At 48.1% G+C, this 24,243-nt stretch overlaps 1 protein-coding gene across 2 annotated transcripts in view; it reads right to left on the minus strand.

Moving 5' to 3' along the window:
• Positions 1-24,243, minus strand: part of IGF1R (insulin like growth factor 1 receptor) — a 156,762-nt gene that overhangs the window by 118,572 nt on the left and 13,947 nt on the right. The window contains exons 1-2 of one of the 2 annotated variants that reach the window (XM_075575257.1): positions 16,259-16,350; positions 15,129-15,677 (exon numbers count right to left, since the gene is read on the minus strand). In XM_075575257.1, coding sequence (XP_075431372.1) covers positions 15,129-15,666 — 538 coding nt within the window. In that variant the 5' untranslated portion in view covers positions 15,667-15,677; positions 16,259-16,350. Of the gene's footprint in view, positions 1-15,128; positions 15,678-16,258; positions 16,351-24,243 lie in introns of those variants that run through there. The other variant, XM_075575256.1, reaches the window with a different exon arrangement.

Genomic DNA, 24,243 nt, shown 5'->3' on the forward strand with positions numbered 1-24,243 from the left:
CAGCTAGAGGATAAATATATATACGGGCATATTCTTTAAAGCAATAGTGGTCATCATTTTTATAAATAATAGCGGGAAAACTAGCGAATGATTTATGTAAACTGCTAAAAAGCTGCAGAGATGAACGGGCTTATTTTGTTTTTTCTGTACACAGCCTGTTTTTATTTTCTTCGCACCCTATAGATTTCTAATCTTATCTAGAAAATATTGTTCATTGCCTGTAATCTCACAAGCATATCTGGTATCACACAAAGAGATCAGATAAGTCTCCAGGCCAGGGCCTTTTGCTAAATTGGAAACAAAGAAAAAAAAATGGTAACCAGTTCAAGCTGCCATTTATTTTTTTAAATTATTTATTTTTTCCCATTCAATATGCGCATCAATACAATCTGCACACTGACAAGTGATCAGCTAAGCTGCAGATCGATTCGTTCTCCTGTGATCGCTTTGCGCTGGGTTATTTAAATTCAGTTATTGCTGCAAAACAGTACCCACAATGCAAAGTTCTGTATGGAAGATCATGTGACCAGGCAGTCACTAGATACAATTGGTGCACTGCTAGAGAGAGGGCGGGGCTCGAAAAAGGGGGTGTGCCCGTGCCCGTTTCAGAAGAGGAAGGGCATGTGACTTTGTAAATGGTTTCTATAGAAAAAAAAAATGCTTGTTACATTATAATACATTAAAAATGTTTTTTAAAAATATGCTAAAAGTATTTTCTAATAGTACAGAACGGATTTATATATATTATATAAAATAAAAAAAAAGGATATTGCTTGAACTGCAGCTTTGAAGAAAACTGAAGAGTATTTTTGTTGTTGATTTTTGTAATGAATTCATTGAAGGACTGCTACTTTCACGGGCAAATTCATTGTTGGCAATGAGCGGGGGTCGCAGAGTCTGTAACCTCATCTAGAGACCCCCATGTTTATCCCATATATAGGGGGTGGCAACTGCAATAAGGACGGGAACCCTGCAGAAGGTGACGGGAGGGCAGGTGAAGGCACCAGAATGGGTTAAATTGGTCACACCCGATTCTGGGAAGCAGAAAACGATGACAGGGAGAGGAGTCAGAATTTGGGGGAAAGCCGTGGTCAGACACATCATGCATTCAGCACAGGCGTGGGCTCCGTGGCTGCGGGGGAGGTTTTTGTATGGGGGATAACACGGGTCCAGGAAGGTATTCCATAGGACATAAACCGCCTACACCACTCGCACATGCACGTTAGATCGCAAGCTCTTTGAGACACTGAGGTTTTGTTCCGCTGCATTTCACCATCTGCATGTTCAAAAGGCATGCATAGGCAGGTCAGGGGCAACTAAAGTGGCACATGGTTTGCATTAAAACCCTTCAGGGGGGTGACTGAAAGACCACAACCCCAACCTCCTGGAACAGAGGATGGAGGACCGTCCCTCAAATATCTAAATCAGGCCTGCACAACTCCAGTCCTCAAGGGCCGCAAACAGGCCAGGTTTTCAGGCTATCCCTACTTCAGCACAGCTGAATCAATTAGTGGTTCAGTATGCCTGATCTAAATAATACCCAGAAGTGCAACAACAAAGATAGCAAAACATGCCTCTACAAGGAGTCCACTTTGGTTTTAAGAGCACATATAACTCAAATTGTACTAATGGCAGTGACATGTATAAGGGGTCAGTCCCTCCTAGGATCAGTGAGTACTAATGGCAGTGACATGTATAAGGGGTCAGTCCCTCCTAGGACCAGTGAGTACTAATGGCAGTGACATGTATAAGGGGTCAGTCCCTCCTAGGATCAGTGAGTACTAATGGCAGTGACATGTATAAGGGGTCAGTCCCTCCTAGGACCAGTGAGTACTAATGGCAGTGACATGTATAAGGGGTCAGTCCCTCCTAGGACCAGTGAGTACTAATGGCAGTGACATGTATAAGGGGTCAGTCCCTCCTAGGATCAGTGAGTACTAATGGCAGTGACATGTATAAGGGGTCAGTCCCTCCTAGGACCAGTGAGTACTAATGGCAGTGACATGTATAAGGGGTCAGTCCCTCCTAGGATCAGTGAGTACTAATGGCAGTGACATGTATAAGGGGTCAGTCCCTCCTAGGACCAGTGAGTACTAATGGCAGTGACATGTATAAGGGGTCAGTCCCTCCTAGGACCAGTGAGTACTAATGGCAGTGACATGTATAAGGGGTCAGTCCCTCCTAGGATCAGTGAGTACTAATGGCAGTGACATGTATAAGGGGTCAGTCCCTCCTAGGATCAGTGAGAACTAATGGCAGTGACATGCATAAGGGGTCAGTCCTTCCTAGGACCAGTGAGTACTAATGGCAGTGACATGTATAAGGGGTCAGTCCGTCCTAGGACCAGTGAGTACTAATGGCAGTGACATGTATAAGGGGTCAGTCCCTCCTAGGACCAGTGAGTACTAATGGCAGTGACATGTATAAGGGGTCAGTCCCTCCTAGGACCAGTGAGTACTAATGGCAGTGACATGTATAAGGGGTCAGTCCTTCCTAATCTTTTTTAGTTTGTAAACATGATGAGTGGAGACTCGGGAGGCGTTTGATTTCCTCCAGCTGCTCCTTCTGCCTGATGTTTGACAACAGTTTGCCCAGGCAAAGACAACCCCCTCCCCTTATCTTTATCGACTGATAAGAACAGTGTCAAATAAAAGGAAAGAAAGCACTCCGAGGCACCCAAAAAATACATTGGTACTCAATTTAGCACAGTTAGATTTGTTTAAAGAAGACCGTTAGATCAGTATATTCGTTACAGCAAGACCCCGTTTCACCGCGGAAAGGATTCCTTGTATGGGTTTGCTAAGTCACGGGTAGGAATGCCGCAGGATTGCTGCTATGAGGTTTCCGTACAAACCTTTTTCTTCCCTCGGCACACTTGCCAGTTATTTTTAATCCGACCCGCTCTCTGAGAGCCCAGCAGATGCTGCAGACTTTGGATGGCCTTGGAATGCCATCTGATGCAACACCTCAATCGCGGAGGTGACATCCAAGGCCAACAAGGGGACCCGCCTGATGGGATCCAGAGGAGCACAGAGTAAAGGGAGGAGGAGAAGGTGGAAACTTGGTATCGTTCTCAACTTTTTAAAGTTCCATCCACGGGCCTCTCTCTTTAAATTGAAACGTAAACAGGAGGAGCAGACAGATACAGCATACGGGCCACGGAAAGCAGCTAAAATCACATCACCACGGGTATTATTTTCACATGGGCTCCTTGCTCACCGTCCCCTCCCCATTTCCACTAAAAAGATGTGAAATATTCCCAAAGCAAAAAAAATCCCTGTATTGTACAATACAAAAGACAATACAGGCATACCCCACATTAACGTACGCAATGGGACCGGAGCATGTATGTAAAGCGAAAATGTACTTAAAGTGAAGCACTACCCTTTCCCCACTTATCGATGCATGTACTGTACTGCAATCGTTATATACGTGCATAACTGATGTAAATAACGCATGTGTAACAGGCTCTATAGTCTCCCCGCTTGCGCCCAGCTTCGGTACAGGTAGGGAGCCGGTATTGCTGTTCATGAAGTGATAACAGGCGCATGCGTGAGCTGCCGTTTGCCTATTGGGCGATATGTACTTACTCGCGAGTGTACTTAAAGTGAGTGTACTTAAAGCGGGGTATGCCTGTACATGAGTTGAGCAGCCAACATATCACAGTACACAGGTACCAAGACTGGACACACTGACACAAAGTTACACAGTGTGTGTGTGTCTCTCTTCTCTGCTCGAGCTTCCGAGCGCTACACAGCGCGAAAGGCTCTAACAGCCGAAGAAAATCGTGGTCTGTCTTTTATCCACACTCCACGATATTATAAACGAAGTATTCAAAAGGTCCCCAATCAGGAAAATGTTGGTGATCGCTGCTTAGCTAAAACAAAAACAGCGTTCCCTACCTTAGGGGGACTTAAAATTGGGAACCCCGTGAAAGGAGGGACATACACACTGGAGTTATTAAAAGTGGCATATAGTGACACGCAGAGAGAGGGGGTCAGAGATCGTTAAGGATTTCAAATCCCACCCATACCCAAATCTTGGTCTTCTTGCTGAATACAGAATACAGTGGCTCTCATAGGCAAAGCAATTATTTGTGGGGGGGGGTCTTCATTTAATCCTTTCGCTGCCAGAGTTGTAAGGAACTCGCCCTCCCCCTGCAGCAAGAGCGTTAACAGCTCGGAAGAGTACAGGGTTAAGTGAAACGGTCTTTCTACGCTTTGTGAATCGGACCTGGCTTCTAGTGTGCAACTCTGTTTGGGCAAACGGCATCTCCGTGTTCACACACATTCCTTTGGGATGACAAACTCTACCCACTGGGCTTGTAACGGTTGGGGCCTGTGGGTTTGTAGACTTTTATCCCCCCCCCCCCCCCCCCCGCTCCTCGCTGCAGTGACTCAACGGACAAAAATTCCCGGCCAATTATAAACCCACTTAACCCTTTTAGTGAACAACGCAAAATACTGACACAAAAGGTCACCTGCGGCACTGAAAAGATTTCAAACGCAAAGTCTCCATTCCCTTCCCCCACCCGGCGCTCCCAACGTATTACTTCTCACCCCCTTTTATACAGGCGGTCCTCGGTTATCCAACAGAGCCCGTTCTGGGAGTAGCGTTGGATAGTGAAACCGCTGAAAAGCGAGTCCCATGTTAATCAGTGGCGGTGAGCGCCGGATAACGCATTCCGGCGTCGGATAACGGCCCATAGGGTTGCGCTGTAAAGCGTTGGATATGCCATTCGTTGTAAAGTGAAACGTTGGATAGCGAGGACTATAGCATTATAAAAATGGCCGCAATGTTTTGGGGGGTTTTTTCCTCCCCCGGAGGGTTTCCTGGGTCTTGTCCCTGTAATTTCTGCATCCTCATATCCCCTAGTTATTCCGTTACGGTATCAGCGTGCAGCATGTGAACCGTTTGTCGTTACATTTCTAGACCTGTAACTGAAAATCTACTAAAAGTTGAAAACACAGGTAAAATGACAAAAAAATTAATTGATTGAGAGCCAATCTTCCCTTTTTTAGACTTGAAAGACATACATACATACCTTTCAGGTATAAAAAGGGAGGATTGGTTCTCAATTTATTCTTTTGTGTATACTGTATTCATCTTTACTAAGCCATCTAGTACCATCCTTCGCTTGAAGACAACTTTCTTGACAGCCCTGTGACACGGTTGTGCCGTGTCTTCCCGTTTCGGGTGGCGACTTGTGATAGAAAACTGCTTGGTGGACATGGGCGATAACGCGCAGGGTCACTGAACAGAATTAAGGTTAGTTAGTGTCTCTACCCATTAAACCATACGCCAGCACTGGCATACCCTGCACAATAGCTGGGCATTTACAGAATAAAACTATAGCTGGTTTTATTTCATTCCACAAAGGAAAATATGAACAGCCCCTGACTCACAAAAAAAAGTGCACTCAGCCATCTGCGTGGGGAGGCGCGGGATACTTTAGGGGGGTTACCGTGAGTTCATCTGGTGTGAGAGGCTATAAATGAGAACGATATGGAGAACATCTTGAGTATTTGTGTGCTCACAACCGTTTCGCTCCTCTAAAAAAAAAAAAAGCAAAGCAAGCACCCGGCACCCCCAAAACCACCCGAAAAATGCATCCGTGACCCCAAGAAGAATGATGGAACCGCACCAGCACTTACCCAAGCAGCGCCTCCCTCCAGGTTTAAGCCCTTCAGCAGTTAAGGGGTTAATGGCGGAGTTCCATTTCCCCAGTCCTGTAATAGCCATTCTGATGACATATGGCCAATTTTAATTTATTTTTTAAATAAAAATATTAATATCAAGATAAACGAACGTATAAAAGTGGTCTCTTTCAGTCTCCGGGGTGGTGGTGGTGGGGAGGAATTGTAAGCTCTTCGGGGCAGGGGTTCCTTTTTCCTCGTGTTACCTTTACGTCTCCAGCGCTTGTTCCGATCAGGTGTTATATTAGGATGTCCCGCGCATTACTGCTGTGACGCGCGGTGTACACGGGTGGCAGGATACAGATAAAGCTGTACCATATCACTGACATTAGGAAGGCTGGCCTTCTCCGGCTGGAGGTCACTCAGGGTAAACATGGCCTAATTAATGCCCATGGAGCGGAAGAATTTAGCACATGGGAGGCGGCAATGTGTTATATTCAAGGGAGAGGCCTGGATCCTCTTTGGCTGATGTCACACGAGCCATCTGGTAACCCTAAAAAGAGTGTGACCTCGGGAGCCCCACATTTGGAAACAGCAGACCCCTCTCTCACTGCGTCAGGTTTTTAACACCTCTGCTGCTGTACGGACCTACAGCCCCCCGCCGCCCCCGCTCGCGGCTGTGACGGGGTCACCGCGACGCTTGGCTACATAGTAACAATACGCCGCCGGTCCGGTTGCGCTTACAGAATTCTTTCGAACTGGTTACATCGTTTCAGAGCGCCGATGTCCACTTTATTTCTCAAGGCGCCGTTTTCCCACAACGGCTCTTAAATTTCAACCCTCGGAGCAGAAGATCGACCAAAAATAACAAGTACTTCTGCGACGAGGCGCTGAGTCCGGCGTTGTTAGACGGAGGATAGCGGGATGTGGCTTCCTGTCACCCTGTGCACTACAGCAGCAAGCCCATCTTTTCTGTGCGCCAATTTATTTCATTTCCTTCCCATCCCTTGAACAGGGGGATTCCTTTGGAGCTAAACCACACTATTTTTAGGTCTAGGGACGTCCCCATTACGGAGACACTTGTCTAGTTCAGGGGGCTCAACTCCAATCCTCAAACCCGCCCCCCCCCCTCCACCCCCCAACAGGTCAGGTGTTCATGATATCGAAGCTTCAGTCTTCAACTGAGCCCGATTGAAACACTTGTGCTGAAGCTGGGATATCCTAAAAACCTGACCTGTTGGGGGGGGGGGGGTCATGTCTTAAAGCAGGGGTGCGCAAACTTGCTGCGCCACCCCCATCCCTGACGTCACATCACATGGCCCCGCGACGTCATTTGACACCGCGTTGTCATGGAGACGCGTGGACACGGAAGCTGGGTAAGTGCGTCGCGCCCCCCCCTTCTCCCCCAAAAAAAGTTTTGCGCGCCCCCCCAGTTTGCGCACCGCTGTCTTAAAGACTGGAGCCAAGCATCTCTGTTTAAGTTGACTGTGTATTCCCCCCGACACACACACCACTCCCCCCCGCCCACCCCCGTTTAGGGAAATCAAAATGGCCCCCACACCTTGTGTGTCCCGCTGGCCAATAAGAAGTCACAACATCATCAGGGGCGGGGAATGTCATTGTGGCTTCCTATTGGACTGCAATTTAAATGTCCATATGGGGACCCCAATAACTAAATGGGTAAGTATTCCAAGACCGGGGGGACAGGGGTCTCGAGCTAAAACGTAGCGCGGTTCAGCGATCTGGGATCACATGGACTTTCTCTTATACTTTCCCTCAAAAGAAATGTACAAAAAGTTTGTTTAAAATGTTGCCACAAAAGTTGTTACGGTGAAGAGATGCGTTTATTTTTCCTACATGAGAAGTTATTACAACCTCAAAATAAATAAAAAAACAAAAAACACTGAAAAAAAGAACAGATTCCTACATTTCTGTTTCAATTCACAATTTGCAGCCACCAATATCTGCAAACGAATCGCGAGAATTTAGCGAAGTCGTTTGTAAAAGAACAAAAAGAAAAATATATATATTTCTCTGGGCGGCGTGGGGACTAAAAACCCCATAATTTCCCAACCGGGCCGGTGTCCCCTGCAGCGCCGGACTCTGGAGAGACAAGCGGGCCAGTACCGTGGGGCGCGGGCCCTTACCGTGGAGCGCGGGCCCTTACCGTGGAGCGCGGGCCCTTACCGTGGGGCGCGGGCCCTTACCGTGGGGCGCGGGCCCTTACCGTGGGGCGCGGGCCCTCACCGTGGAGCACGGGCCCTCACCGTGGGGCACGGGCCCTTACCGTGGAGCACAGGCCCTTACCGTGGAGCACGGGCCCTCACCGTGGAGCGCGGGCCCTTACCGTGGGGCGCGGGCCCTTACCGTGGAGCACGGGCCCTTACCGTGGGGCACGGGCCCTCACCGTGGAGCACGGGCCCTCACCGTGGGGCACGGGCCCTTACCGTGGGGCACGGGCCCTCACCGTGGAGCACGGGCCCTCACCGTGGAGCACGGGCCCTCACCGTGGAGCACGGGCCCTTACCGTGGGGCACGGGTCAAAATGTCTCCCTCTGACATTTGTAAAATAGAAAAAGAAATGCCCCCCCCCCCCCCCCCCCCGTGGTTACACATCTGACATTATCACTGACATTTTCCATATAAGCCTCTCGGCTGTTCCATGCGCGCAATTCCTCTGTACAAACTTACCATGAAATTACAACAAAAACATGAAATACACCGGGCACTGCCAGGCTTTAGCACACCGGGCACGGCCAGGCTTTAGCACACCGGGCACGGCCAGGCTTTAGCACACCGGGCACGGCCAGGCTTTAGCACACCGGGCACGGCCAGGCTTTAGCACACCGGGCACTGCCAGGCTTTAGCACACCGGGCACTGCCAGGCTTTAGCACACCGGGCACTGCCAGGCTTTAGCACACCGGGCACTGCCAGGCTTTAGCACACCGGGCACTGCCAGGCTTTAGCACACCGGGCACTGCCAGGCTTTAGCACACCGGGCACTGCCAGGCTTTAGCACACCGGGCACTGCCAGGCTTTAGCACACCGGGCACGGCCAGGCTTTAGCACACCGGGCACGGCCAGGCTTTAGCACACCGGGCACGGCCAGGCTTTAGCACAGCGGGCACGGCCAGGCTTTAGCACAGCGGGCACGGCCAGGCTTTAGCACACCGGGCACGGCCAGGCTTTAGCACACCGGGCACGGCCAGGCTTTAGCACACCGGGCACGGCCAGGCTTTAGCACACCGGGCACGGCCAGGCTTTAGCACACCGGGCACTGCCAGGCTTTAGCACACCGGGCACTGCCAGGCTTTAGCACACCGGGCACTGCCAGGCTTTAGCACACCGGGCACGGCCAGGCTTTAGCACACCGGGCACTGCCAGGCTTTAGCACACCGGGCACGGCCAGGCTTTAGCACACCGGGCACGGCCAGGCTTTAACACACCGGGCACGGCCAGGCTTTAGCACACCGGGCACGGCCAGGCTTTAGCACACCGGGCACTGCCAGGCTTTAGCACACCGGGCACTGCCAGGCTTTAGCACACCGGGCACTGCCAGGCTTTAGCACACCGGGCACTGCCAGGCTTTAGCACACCGGGCACGGCCAGGCTTTAGCTCACCGGGCACTGCCAGGCTTTAGCACACAGGGCACTGCCAGGCTTTAGCACACCGGGCACGGCCAGGCTTTAGCACACCGGGCACTGCCAGGCTTTAGCACACCGGGCACGGCCAGGCTTTAGCACACCGGGCACGGCCAGGCTTTAGCACACCGGGCACTGCCAGGCTTTAGCACACAGGGCACTGCCAGGCTTTAGCACACAGGGCACTGCCAGGCTTTAGCACACCGGGCACGGCCAGGCTTTAGCACACCGGGCACGGCCAGGCTTTAGCACACCGGGCACTGCCAGGCTTTAGCACACAGGGCACTGCCAGGCTTTAGCACACAGGGCACTGCCAGGCTTTAGCACACCGGGCACTGCCAGGCTTTAGCACACCGGGCACGGCCAGGCTTTAGCACACCGGGCACTGCCAGGCTTTAGCACACAGGGCACTGCCAGGCTTTAGCACACCGGGCACTGCCAGGCTTTAGCACACCGGGCACGGCCAGGCTTTAGCACACCGGGCACGGCCAGGCTTTAGCACACCGGGCACGGCCAGGCTTTAGCACACCGGGCACTGCCAGGCTTTAGCACACCGGGCACTGCCAGGCTTTAGCACACCGGGCACTGCCAGGCTTTAGCACACCGGGCACTGCCAGGCTTTAGCACACCGGGCACTGCCAGGCTTTAGCACACCGGGCACTGCCAGGCTTTAGCACACCGGGCACGGCCAGGCTTTAGCACACAGGGCACTGCCAGGCTTTAGCACACCGGGCACTGCCAGGCTTTAGCACACAGGGCACTGCCAGGCTTTAGCACACCGGGCACTGCCAGGCTTTAGCACACCGGGCACGGCCAGGCTTTAGCACACCGGGCACGGCCAGGCTTTAGCACACCGGGCACGGCCAGGCTTTAGCACACCGGGAGCGTTTCCCTCTTGTGATGTTGGGTGTTTAGTACAGGCTGGATCAGCCGTTTCCCAGAAACACGAACCGCACCCGAAAACCTGTCCCGTGTTTCACGATTTCAGGGAATTGTAGGAAAATAACAGATCCATCTGCAGGTGTCCCGGGGTCTTTACCCGCTGTGTGTGGTCCTCCCTGAGTTCTGCGCCCTGCAGACACTTCATGTTTTAATGAGAATGTTTGTTTCTTGTATACAGCTGGCAGTATACGCTGCTCTGCACACAGGACAGTGCAGGCGCAATGAATCGCTGCCCTGAAGGAGCGTGCAATCTAAGTATGGCGCCTGAGGCACAGGGAGATAAAAGTCACTTCAACAAGATGGGAAAGAGCGCACACTGGGTGTGTAACTGGGTTAAGCGAGCTTCAAACAGCAGCGATATTACCGCTGAGCTTCTCCTTGCACTTGTGTTTTAAACCAAATTGTTTCTTAATCAGGGTTTCCCCATATTTACTAACGAATTACTACGAATATCTGGTCACAGGGGGTTTCTCAGCTCCAGTCTTCAAACGCCCCCTCCCCCCACCCCCCGAACAGGTCAGGCTTTCAGGTTATCCCAGCTTCAGCACAAGTGGCTCTATCAGTCTCTGCCATCAATCTGAGCCACCTGCTGAAGCAGAGATATCCTGAAAACCTGACCTGTTGGGGGGGCGGAGGGGTGTTCTTGAGGACTAATGTTGAGACCCCCTGTGCTAACCCTCCCTAAAGTCCCCTGCAAAGACAAAGGGGAAACACTAGTATTTCGGGAGTGCAGAGAAATGTACAAGATGCCCCAAAAATATTTATTTTTTGGTTTAACAAACAAAAAAAAAAAAAAACTACTGTGCAGAGGGAAAGCCTGCCGCTGGCGCTGGCGCTGGCGCGCGCACAGGTGCGATGGGAGAGGTTTCTGCCTCCCCGCGTCCTCACAGAGGCTCCCGCGTCTGAATATCATCGCATTGCCCCAGCGGCCCGCTCTGCAGTGCTTTTTTTAACATGAACCGGTGTCACTGCTGAAATCTAAAAATAGATACTGCAGCACTCGCAGGCGCTGGATCCGAGAGGCAGGTCCAGGACGCACTTACACACTCTGCCGTTAACCCCTCTGGTGCTGGAAGGGGCTGGAAAAAAAAAAAAGGTCTCCCACTTTCTAAATAAAAATGATAGTAAATGTCACTCCACTGTCACATCTGCCAGTCATTTGTAACGTGTAAACTTGCCGTGCATATCAGGTATTAACAAGTGTACGCGAGGGGCAGGGATATGGTATTGATTTGGTGTTCCCTGCTAGGGGACGGCAAAGCAGAGTGGGAATGTTCGCACACCGCGTTCCCTTCCACGGCGCGCGCTCACGGAAAGTCCCTTCTCCGCGCCGCTCCCACGCACTACAGCCCTCGGCTCTTCACATTGACACGCGAGCCGTTTCTCCGCACACTCCGCTCACCTGTGCGAAGGGGGCACAGCTGGTGTGTTTAGGAAGCGCCGTCGCAGAGTCAGTCCGGGGACACTTTGTCCTTCCAAAAAAAACAAGCCGGCTCATACTACGGCGACTAACACGGGGGATATATGTTTGCTGTTTCAATCAAAGGGGTTACGGCGATTTCTTTTGGTTGCGTTAACGCTTAAAGACAGGGAATTGGTGTTTTGCTCCCATTGGGTACAGCTCAGATACACAGAATGCTGGACGGGGAGATACATAACAGAGCGTCCCCTGTATTATTTCTATTTAATTGTGTTTCGAGTATATCTTGGGTTTGATTTAACGTCCCGATGAGCAAATTGCAATATCCTTCAATGTCAGGACTGCGTTCAGACTACCCCTTTAAGCACAATCACTACCACGCAGCATGCTCCATATTTACTATAAACTGCTTGTTACGTATTAAAGCAGTGTTTTTCAACAGGGGTTCCTAGGAACCGTTGGGTTCCCCGGGCAGCCCTAAAAGGTTTCCCCCCCACCCCCCGGCGAGCGCGCTTGCGAAATAGCAAGGACACCCGGCGGTGCTCATGCTTGGGGAGCTGGTGACGCCGCCGCTCTCCAAGCATGAGCGCGGTCGGCGCCAGCGGGGTTGCAGCCTAATACATGGCCTGTTGGTGGCCGTAACCAAGCTTCTTTAAAACAGGTCATGTTCCCCCACACTAGATATGCGAGTTCTGAAGGTCGCAGCAAGGACGCGAGCGCACAACAGCAGCAGAGAAAACAGGGACGGGACGGAGGGGAATTTCTAAAGGTGCAGCCCCACACCCAAAATAAAACACAAGCCCTCATCCATCAGGACACCTTTGTTAATATCCTTTACCAGCCGTTTTTCATTTTTTCATGTTTAAAACCCTTGCTAATGAACTACAAAAAAAAAATACAAATTAAACACCACATCCACATTTTATGTAATATATCACAGGTGCAGGGGTCTCGAGGTCATCCTAGTTCAAACTATGAAAAACGAAAGACCCCAAAAAGTGGAGCAACTTCTACTTTAACCCGTCAACAGGAAACCAACATCCCGCAAAGTCCTGTCACCAACGTCCAGAATTATAGCTGGACAGGTCATGTAGTGACCCTTCTATTGTCTGAGTGGAACCTTTCCGACACTATTTGGGGGGCAGGTGTTTAATGAATGGTGCTTTATAATAATTGACAGAGGTTCAACAGAAACAATAACACATTTCGTCAACGCAGATAGAAAGGACTTAAAAATATCAGAGAAAGACAACACATAATTACAAATAAGAATTATTCCCCCAAAAACAAGAACCTCCTTTTCTAAGTCAGTGGTTCATCCTGCTAAGATTTGCTGAACTGAATGCACAGTATGTTTACTCTGCAGATTCCCAACACGATACCAATAATCAAGTCATTGTGAGAGCGCTTAGATTTTTTTTTAAAAGCCAATCGTTTTTTTTTTATATACTGCTGCTCAAATGAAACATTAATGATTGGGCAGGTTTGCAGGTTTCCGACAATAACCTCAACGTGGGCTTGGTTGAACTTAGGAACAAATCTTTAAAATCTCAGCAAAATCAGAACCCGAGAGGGGAAAGAAAGAAAGGAGGAGCATTTAATTCTCGGGTTATTGTATTTCCCCAATACACTGGGAAAACTTTTGGGTTCGCAAACAAACAAAAAAAAAAACCTGACAACTTTTGCACCAAAGTTCGAATTTCAAAAACCTTTTTCTGGATATTTTGGGTCTTTTCCCATCATTTGTTTACAAAACCAAAACATTTTTTAGAACCAATAAGAAAGCCGTAACGGGCCGCGAAATGTCCGTGAATTGACTATATAACGATCTCTGTTCATTTAATGTAACCAGGTATTTGTCATTATAAGTCTGTGCCCAGGACATACGTGAAAACGAGAGGTAACTCTCAATGTCTTACTTCCTGGTAACACATTTTATAAATATATAAAGCCGTAACAGTGACAGGGGTACAAGCTAGCACAAAAGTGAACAAAAGGGCACAGTGGCAATGTAAAGAGGTTGCATGTAAACTTTCAACATTTTTATGGTAAACAAATGGTTTTACGACGTTTGGGAAATTATCTCATCCCCAAAATATGTTAAGAGTGTTATTAACATTTACAAGAAATGGACTTTAAAGAGCGATTGGATCTGTCCAAGGGAGAAAATAACAATTATAAGTTATCTGTTTTAAGAGGGTGGGAAGCTTGACCCGCTCAAGTTAAAGCTGCAGTTCAGTCTTTTTTTTTTTTTTTTTTTTTTACTTCAATAGTTTCATGTGGGCAATCTCTAATTACCTAAAGAACTGTATAGCTGCCAGTCAATTCCTTCTCCATGTATTGATATGCGAAATTTGGTGACATAATTAGAGCTGGCATATGTTTTTATTTGCTTCTGTCAGTCAGTGGAAGCTCATGAATATTCATGAGCACTCCTGCACTGACATGTGCTAGAGGGAGGGCAGGGCTGACAAAGGGGTGTGCCAGAGCTTGTGACAGGACATGAAGGGGCAGTGCCTTAGCAAATGGCTGTTAATATAGAATACAAGAAAATTGGTCTTTCAAAGTTGTTTTTTTAAAAACAGAATATGCTAAAAGTATTTTTTCTTACTACAGAACTGATTTATTAAAAAAAACCACACATGTAGGATATTGACTGAACTGCAGCTTTAAAGACTCAAATCTTTACCATTGCCCACCAAACGCCTTTGTGCCACCAGTGCAATACAAATTGAAACCCACTGCTAGGAGTTCAGCGAAGGACCTGAATTGCATTTGGTGTCTTTGCCAACAAACGGCCACATCAGCAAATAATCTAAGCGATCACTCCCCAAACGTGCTTTAAGTGACTCAATAACAGTAAACAGAGGGAGTTCCTTCAAAAACATTGCAAACACTTTCCCGTGCGATTATCTTCTGCAGAAACAGAGAACAGGTTCCAGGCACCATCGGATAAACACCAAAACAAATGCGCCAAAGAATATATGTTCATTTCTGCCGGTTTGGCACGGACGCCATGTGCTTTAACGTGCCAATTATCTGTTTATTTACAACGGGAAACCCCAATGTTTGCAGCGTACACAGCTTTGAAACGCTCACCAATAAAAGACAGAAAAAGAGTAAAGTTGCTATCCCACCGAGAACCAAAGTGAACAAATGCCGGTGATCTCCGGTAAAAAATAATAGAAAACGTAGTGTGAATTAAAAAAAGAAAATACTAATAGACATGGCAGTGATAAGGGAATAACCCAACCTGCAATTCAAGTTACCAAATTTACAGACATTATCAGGATAAACTGCCCCCCAATTTTTTTTTTTTTTAATGCACTTAAGCCCCCAAAATATTGTCATTTATAGTACAATTTTATAAATATTATTCAATATATTAAGCATATCATCTTCCCATATATCAATACATTAAGTGTACATATTGCCGTTATCTCGCTACATGCGGCTGCCCCTTAAATAGTGTGTTGTTGATACCGACCTTTCTGGCAGTGATCAGCCGACCAGCAGCGGAACGTATACTCGTTATTGATGGTAGTCTTCTCGCAGAGCGGCTTCTCCTCCATAGTTCCGGGGCACAGGTCCCCGCACTCCTTTGGTGGTTTATTCCCAACGATATAGTTGTTGTAAACAGCATCCAGGATGAGTGACCAGTCCACGGTGGAAAGGTAACAAAGGTCAGAGTTCTTCTCGATCCGTATCGCCCCGCGTGTTATATTCCTTAAGTTGTGCAGCCCAATCTCCTTCAGGTCGGTCATCTCGAAGATCACCATGGCGTAGTTGTAGAAGAGGATCCGGCCGCGGATGACCGTGAGGTTGGGGAAGAGGTCACTCAGGCTCTCCAAACCGGAGACACGAAATAGCAGCAGGTAGTCTGTGACGATGGTGAGTTTGGGGAAACGCAGGTTGCGGAAGTCTTCGGACTTGGCGTTGGAGATGAGTAGGATCTGCAGGTAACCCTCGATAACGGTGCAATTCTCCAGGTTCTTCAGTTCGTGGACATCGTTACGGATGTCCATGCTGGGACACACTGTGGGGGGGGGCAACACACAACAAGGTTGTTACAATATGTTCAAGGGAGGAAAGGGAGAAAAGAAATGCAGAAGGGGGTTAAAGTAAAGTAAAGTAAAGAAGTAACAATGATAAGACTGGAACAGGAGGAATGAGGATCAATATATTTTTAGCCATTTTCCTTTCCGGAAAAACAGAGTCGCAATGCTCGCCAAATATTGCCACAGGAGAGAAATAATTGCTTCTTTTGTCTGTAGGGATATTTGATAGAGAGAAAAAAAAAAAAACATGGAGAAGGTTTTGTTTTGTTTTTAATCAGCTCAAAACCGACTGCACGGGATTCTTGGATTTACTCTTTGCCTCTGCAACAATTTGCTAAATTGTGAGCGAGTCTGATAACGAGGGTATTAGGGGAGCAGCGCCCCCCGCATGCTTTTTCCCTATCTAATAAATCCCCCCCCCCCTCCTGAAGCAAAAGTCCAGCTTATTTCTGTCCTGTGGAAATTTCATGTTGAACGGGTCCCTCTGTATATCTAACGCTCAATGAAGGTCTAATAATTACTTTACAAAAAGAACAAGGAGGATTAAAAACCTGCCTACCACACAAACAGTATCATCGTGTGAGAGACTAGATGAAGACTGTAAAAAAACACACTCCAAAAGCATTTCATTACAATCAAACCATGGGAAGCTTTCAAGCCGCAATCCCACAAAACAGTTTTTTGAATGTATATAATTTACACGTTTGGAACCAGGTCCCCAAAATACTTAGCGAGTCTTTGGATGGATAGTTGAAGACCTGCCTATCTGTTATTCTGGTCTAGGATGCTGAACTATAAGAAGTAGATAAAGAAAGAGAACTACAGCTAACCCCCCCCCCCCCTCCCCTCTACCCCTTGCTGTGAATATCGGGGTGCAAACACTGGACCGCAGACTGACACATTCTAAAGACACAAATTGCCATAATGCATTTCTTGCACTCGCACCACAAGCACGGGAAAAGCAAAAGCGCTTCACTATCCCAAAGCAGCAGCGCGGTTTATTTTTCAGCGCCCAAAGTTTGCACTGGCTTAGAGCAGGGACTCTTTTATAAACCAATACATATATATATATATATATATATAATATAAGATATATATATATAATATAAGATATCACGGCTGATGTATCCATCACGCAGTTAGAAATTAGCTTTCAGGCCTCCGTTTGCAAAGCTACAGAGCGCGCCTCTAAAATGATCAAACCTATGATGATTGGTAAAGATGGTGTTAAATTGCTGAACGCTTTCACATCTTTAGTGGAGCGCACTAGAAGTCATGTGACCCTCATCCAGATCCTGCATTAGTCAGGAGTATGAAATATACACAGAGCTTTGACAAACCTTGCAAGAGACACAGGGATGGGACAGGAGAAAGGCTGGTGGTGTGATCAAGGGGACACACACTTTATTTCTCCCAAACCGCTCCTGTACCCCTTCCCTGCAACTATAGTTACTTAGTAGATGAGGTTTTAAAAAGACATACATCCATCAAGTTCAACCTATGCTAAATGTAGATGACACATACTTTATCCCATATTTACACATACTTTATCCCATATTTGTACTTACAGTATTTTGATTCTGAGGAAGACAAACAAAAAACGCCAGCGACAGATCATCTATATATATTTAAAATTTGGAGCCTTAAAAAACGTAACTTAAAAGCGTAACTTATGCTTCGAAACATCGCTGGGAAAGACATGCATCGGCAGTAAATTATTAACTCGGCAGGGAAGGGGTTAACTAATGCACCATGCCCCGCGGTGCATTCTGGGAACGCACTGCAGGATGCGCCATCAACACGCTACAACATTTTATTTTATTTTCGGCGGCGTTAACAAAAACAAGCAGTTTTATTGTGATCGCGCTCGCTCCAGCCCGATTACGCCAATTTAAAAGCAGCGCGATTTCCGTACACTGCGGCTACTTTTTTCTTTTCTTTATTCGATCCAGGTTAAAAGTCGCATTTATCATTTTTGTTGGGGGGGGGGGGATTCTTCTTATATTTTTTAAATAAATAAAAAAATATATATATATATATCTATATCTCTATCTGACTGTATTTTTAACATTTGGAAAAGGACTTGATAATAAATAACATTCTGGAAGGAGGTTGTGATCCGTGGAAACATGATTCTAAATCTCTCTCTTAAAAACGCACGCTAAAGCCTCCAGATATAAACGTCATATGATACACCTCATCCACTGTGAGCGCAAACAGAAGGACAAATGATCTTTTTCTGCCACATGAACATGTAACCTGTATGTATTTCGCTATTTTTTTTAATGCTTTAATATAATACTAGTTCTTCAGACGCCAGTTGAGCATTGCGTCCAAATGCATTGTAAGGCTGCAGGCAGCAAGAGGGGTACAAAACACCCCACTTCTAGTTACAGGGGAATGGAGGTAGCGTTTGTATCACTGCCACATCGCGGCAGCTTCAGCAGGACGGCGGTTCCATGGAAACTGCAGGGAAGTGTCTAGGAAACCAGGCGAGTTTTATCCCCGGCCTCACAAAACCAGCCGCAATCTCGGATATACTGACATCTTTAAATGCATAGAAACTCGTCTCAGGACCACGCCACGGGCCTGAACCCAGATAACGTCTTTACAGTATCTACAGCAGCATGTGACCGTGAGAGATGTTTAAAGCAGCACCCCTTCAAAAAACAAAAAAACGGGGATCCCCTTCACCACCCTTTCAAACACCCCCCTCCCCCCCCGAATGGCTGTATTGTGTAGCACCCTTCAGGGGAAGAGGAGAGATACAACGTCACGCTCTGAAACTGGAGGCATCCAAGGGAAAATATGAGCAAGTACTTCTTTACAGAAAGGGTGGATTCGTGGAGTAGCACCCCAGCAGGGGTGGTAGGGGCTAATACAGTAATGGAATTCACGGGGGGGGGGGGGTGAGTCCCACGCGGTTCTTCCCTAGGTTTGTATTTAGGGGACCACCATGACAGCTCTTCAGAGGTGTACAGGGCTTTGCAAAACCTCACAGGTCCCTTCTTCAAGTGTACTTGTGAGGTTTGCAAAGCTCACTAGAAGTCCATCTATAAAGAGATCTTCAGGAGGTAAATCCACGAACCTGCCTTTCTCCGAGGACCAGTACAACTGACCCTTCCGGCATCGTGGGGTTAAAAGCAGTGGTGGACGCCCGATGGGGTACACAGTACTGCTACTTATTAATATGCAACCGCAGATTACCCCCCTTCTTTCTTACGGATAAACTCATTGTTCCTCTATGTTGAAAGCAGAATACACTTATTGTAGGGCTGCTCTTTCCTGCTGCTCTCTCAGCACAGAGTCCAACACCTTCCCCAAGCATGGTCAGAACCGCATCCTCTGCAATGCTACATTCAGTTACCATTGATTTTTAAAGGCGCCAATCCCGACTGCTTGTTTTTTTGGGGGGGGGGAGCGAGGGGGGGGAGCGACGGAAACACATTACTTTTAGCTTGGGGTGGAACACCTCCCTCCCACCACCATGGGACTTAACACCAAAGCTACCCATGTCTCTGCCCTCCTGGGGAAACAAAATGGCCATTGAAATTTCGTGAGCCAATAGGAAGCTGGACAGCGATCCGTTGCGGCTTCCTACGGGAGACAGCCATTTAAATGCCAAGAGAAACTAGGAAGTGATGCTGGTATCGTTATCGGTAAGTTCCCAGGGGTCCGGGGAGCCAAGTAATAAAGGCAGCATTGCTGCTGGAAGTCACAGCACCATTATCTCATCCATTACAACCACTGGTTAACAGGGTTATATGGGGACACTGGAGCCTGTGTCAGATTAGGTACAGAGGGAATATAGGTCCCCCTGCTAAACGAGCGACGCCTTCTATTTCCCACGTGGCAGGATCAGCCGCCGCGCTGAAGCAGCTGATGTGGGTGGCATGTTGTGATCGCGATGACAGTAAACCCCTTTTCTCCTCGCTGTGATGATAACATTTAAGCTTCGCTCTGCTCGTCGCCGTCTGCGTTGTCGGAGAAAAGCAGGAAATTACAGAAGCGGGTTTGCGCACACGAGAAACGGGTCTGTTCTGCGATGGCACAAAGGGGGTGAAAGCGCTCACCCATTTAACGCCTGCGATCAGGGGGAGGAGGGAGTCTGACTGCAAAGCAGAAATGCACGACACATAAAATCAACCTTTAGGTTACAGGTATAAAGATGCTCGGCCCTTGTGTACAACGCAGCAGTGTCCCCCTGCTTGGCGATGAAATGATCTTCCTTTTAACTTCCTCTCTGTCACTGGCAGTTACCTAAACTCCGGCTTTAAGGAAAAGCGAACGCAAACATCCCCCCCCCCCCCCCGAGGACCAGGAACAAAGGACGTGTCATTGCAAACATCCAGCCAACCACTGCAGGCCCCTCCCGGCATCACAGGGTTAAAAGCAGCGGGTGACACAGTACCGCTACTTATTACTCCGCAGCCGCACATTACCGTCTGCCTTTTTAATGATAAAATGATTGCGCTGAAAGAATACACTTATTGTAGGGCTGCTCTTTCCTGCTGCTCTCTCAGCACAGAGTCCAACACCTTTCCCAAGCATGGTCAGAACCGCTTCCTCTGCAATGCTACATTCAGTTACCATTGATTTTCAAGGCGCCAACCCCGACTGCCATCTTAATTAATATTTGTCAAAAGCAGCGCACACGCGCACACACACACGCACACACACGCGCGCGCGCACACGCGCGCACACACGCGCGCACACACGCGCGCGCACACACACACGCACGCACACACGCACTCACACGCACACACGCGCACACTGCAAGGCTAAAAGGTCAAGAATTACTGCAGAAAATATGGATAGGATGCATCAGGGGAGGCCAACTCCAGTTCTCACGGGCCACCAACAGGTCAGGTTTTCAGGATATTTCTGCTTCAGCACAGGTGGCTCAATCAGTAGCTCAGTCAAAGACTGAGCTACTGGTTGAGCCGTCTGTGCTGAATCTGCGACTGATTGAGCCACCTGTGCTGAAGCAGGGATATCCTGGAAACCTGACCTGTGGGTGGCCTTTGAGGACTGGACTTAGCCACTCCTGGGCTACATTGACAATACAGGTGTATTTATTAAGCCAAAAAGGATTGGGCTTCACTCCTGACTTCAATACAAAGCACTTTTAGTGGTTCTGAAAAAGAATGATCAATAAAAAAACAAAAAGTTTTGTATTTTTATAAAAACAAAAACAATTTTTTAAAGAGAAACACGTTTCATTTATTAACACGACAGTGGATCGTTTGGTACCGTTGCTCAGCTCGCCGTAAAATAAACTCAGCTCACCACAAACTGAACTGCGCTGGAATGACAAACTGCGCTGACCACAATTACCTTTCTTTCAAATTCTGACCAAAGATGCAAAAAACAAACAAACAAGGGAGTCTGCCTTGCAAAGATAAACTCATCTCTAGCAGCGAGGCACCGCAAGTCTGCCTGGATTTATGTTTGGGAACATGCTGCATTGTATGACGGTGGTGAGCATTCCTCTAGACTTCTAGCTAATGAACCCCTTCGCTGCTAGTACGGGCGTTGCATTGGGTCACTTTACTCCTCCGTAACGCCGCAGGGTTACTTCGGGTTAGTACACATTAAACAGAAATAAACAGCACACAGTCTCGTTTTAATTTCCCAGATCCAAAAAGGAGGGATTTGTAATTGCTCCACAAATACAAGTAAACAAGAGCAGGTATATTCATGACAGGTTTGCTATACAGCAGGGATGGCCAACACCAGTTCTCAAGGGCCACCAACAGGTCAGGTTTTAACAATATCCCTGCTTCAGCACACGTGGCTCAATCTTCTACTGCACCACCTGTTCTGAAGCAGGCTCTTCGACTGAGCCACTGGAGTTATCTGTGCTAAAAGGAATATCCTGAAAACCTGGCCTGTTGGTGGCCCTTGGGCCTGGGAGTTGGTCACCCCTGATCTACAGGATATGTTCATTTCTACGACAAAGGGCTAGATCCATAAAACATAAATAAAGGCTCCTAACGTGACGTTATATAAAAAAGCAGCGAGCTCTGCGCCCCCCTGAGATAACGCGCTGTCCTCAAAGTGACCCCACAAAAACAACGTACAAACTACATCTCATTAGCATACTGGTAACGCCACGTTATTGTAGTATAACTCGTGCTACCGTTAACGTGACGTTAAGTACAGTATGTCTTCGCGTGTATGTATATACATTAAAATTGTATGCCCCATGGGGCGCCATGTGCCTGCAAAATTCTGCCACGATGCGTCCTGCCGGCGGTGTGCAAGAGAAAAAAATAAATATATCATTTCTAATTGCAAATAAAAATATCGCTTGTGGTATTGTGAAAATATCACAACCCAGGCAGGACTGCAACTCTGCTTCACACCAGCATCTCTTCCCATACAGTGCTTCCACTGTAGCAAGGGATTCTGGGAAATGACATGCAACATTTCCCAGGATCCCTTGCTGCAGTGGAAGCACTGTAATTATATGCATATACACCCTACCAGAGCAGCTCAATGCTTGCAACCATCGGGTTAATACACACACACACACACATGCATGCACAGGGAGTATGCACAGCAGCAGTTATCAGCACTCCCATGATTGGCCTCCACCAGAGGCTGACCTCAGACTCCAGTCAGAGGAAGTGCTATCCCATTCTGCCTTCCAATTTCTTCAATGGGGGCTTCTATGTGTAAGGGGCCAATTATCTCCCAGCCATAACAAATGCATGGAGCAGTCTATGGATGTGGGGGAAGGCAGGTCCCATAAGGGGGGCTCAGAGAAATCCTTTCTTCCAGGCTCTCTGGAATGCCAGGAATCCCGAGCATTTTGCATTATTTTCCGAGTGGGGGGAGGAAGAGGAAGGCGGAGGAAATAACCCTTTGGCTTCAGGGGCTTTCGGCTGAAAAGCACTTTGTTACTTGGTGATTTCAGCGAGCGATGCAGCGGGCAGAACAATTGCAATGTGAGAAAAGCAGCCGGGCAAGGCAGGACACACTGATGCCCTCGTAGGGTGTGTCTGCAGTGCAATACTGCACAGGGAGGGCCCCCACAGATCCTGCAGCAATGCTCCCCCCCCAGGGGTCACAAATTAATCCCCAGCATGTGTTTTCTTTTCACTTTCCAAAATAGCAGCAGGGGCAGCCAACTCCAGTCCCCAAGGGCCACCATCGAGTAAGGCAATCAGGATATCCCTGCTTCAGCACAGGTGGTTCAATCAGTGGCTCAGTCTTTGCTGATGGCCATTGTTGAAGAGACGTAACTGTGTAACCACTTCTCTGGCACGGCAGACATTTATTCCAGGACTTGCGATAATTTCCCGTGTTTTTCGCTCCCAAAGGACTAAACGGAGAGCAGAGCGCCATGTGACATCACAGGGGCGCACGCGGTTTGCGTGCATTTGTTGATCTCCTGTTCGCGGCGCGGTCTATAATTGGAATTACCCTACACATTTCGCAAACCCTCACACAAATATGAGAGCCGATTCAGAGAAGTAGTTGCAGGGCTGAGCGCTCTCTCGAAATACAGTGTTAAATACAACTGCACTTTGAATATCTTTCAAAAGCTTGTTGCTAATTTACAGCCGGCAATAACAACACACGTTGCGAAGCCCGGAGAATGAGATAAGGATTTATGGTTCATTAAAACATTGGTTGTTGTTTTTCTATCATTGCATGCTTACCCTAACACCTTAATAAAAAGATTGGGGGAAGTGTATGTACACACAGAGAGAGACACACACACAGAGACACACACACACACACACACATAGACAGTTTGTTACTAGCCAGTGTTTCCACTGCCTATCGGAAAACCCGCTGGCCGATAGGAAACCGCAACGTCAGAGGGAACGATGTTGCGGATTCCTATTGGATGGCGTTGGGCGCGATGTTTAAATGTCCAATGAAGGAACACCGGAAGTAAAACGGGAACGAAGCTAAAAATATTGGACGACCGCCTCGCCCTCGTTTCAAATTCTGTAATAAAAATAAACGAAAAATACACTTTTTATAAAGCCAAAGTCTGTGTTTCCCTTAACTTTTCCGCTTTGCTGAGAAGGCAGTGAAACGGTTAAAAAATAAAAAAAAAAACCGACACAGGCAGGTCATTTATTGGGATAACGCCAGGATAGGCCAATCTCCTGCAAAACAAGAGTGTGTTCACGTCTGCCTATTCATTAGGATATTCCCGCAGGAATAGGGGGCAGGTCCCCTCCTGCCTCGGGTACACAGCCGGAGCATGGGATATCACTGCACAGTATACACAAGCTTGCAAATACTACACCCAGAGCCCCGCCCACTCTGCGTATAATGCCAAACACCGTCCTGCCTCCTGACATCACGGGTAGGAGGGCATTGAAACCAAACGTACTCTATCTGTTTACAGAGAGTGGCTTTTATAGAAAAGACACACACTATAAAAAGCGGGCGGTTGCAGACCGCGCTGGCAGCTATTACACCAGCATTTGTGCGCCTGGGGTGGGCAACGCAAGGGCCAGCAACAGGTCAGGTTTTTGGGATATCCCAGGCTTCAGCACAGGTGGCTCAATCGAAGAC

Source organism: Ascaphus truei, chromosome 18 (genome assembly GCF_040206685.1).
Source record: "Ascaphus truei isolate aAscTru1 chromosome 18, aAscTru1.hap1, whole genome shotgun sequence".
NCBI classification, from domain to species: domain Eukaryota; kingdom Metazoa; phylum Chordata; class Amphibia; order Anura; family Ascaphidae; genus Ascaphus; species Ascaphus truei.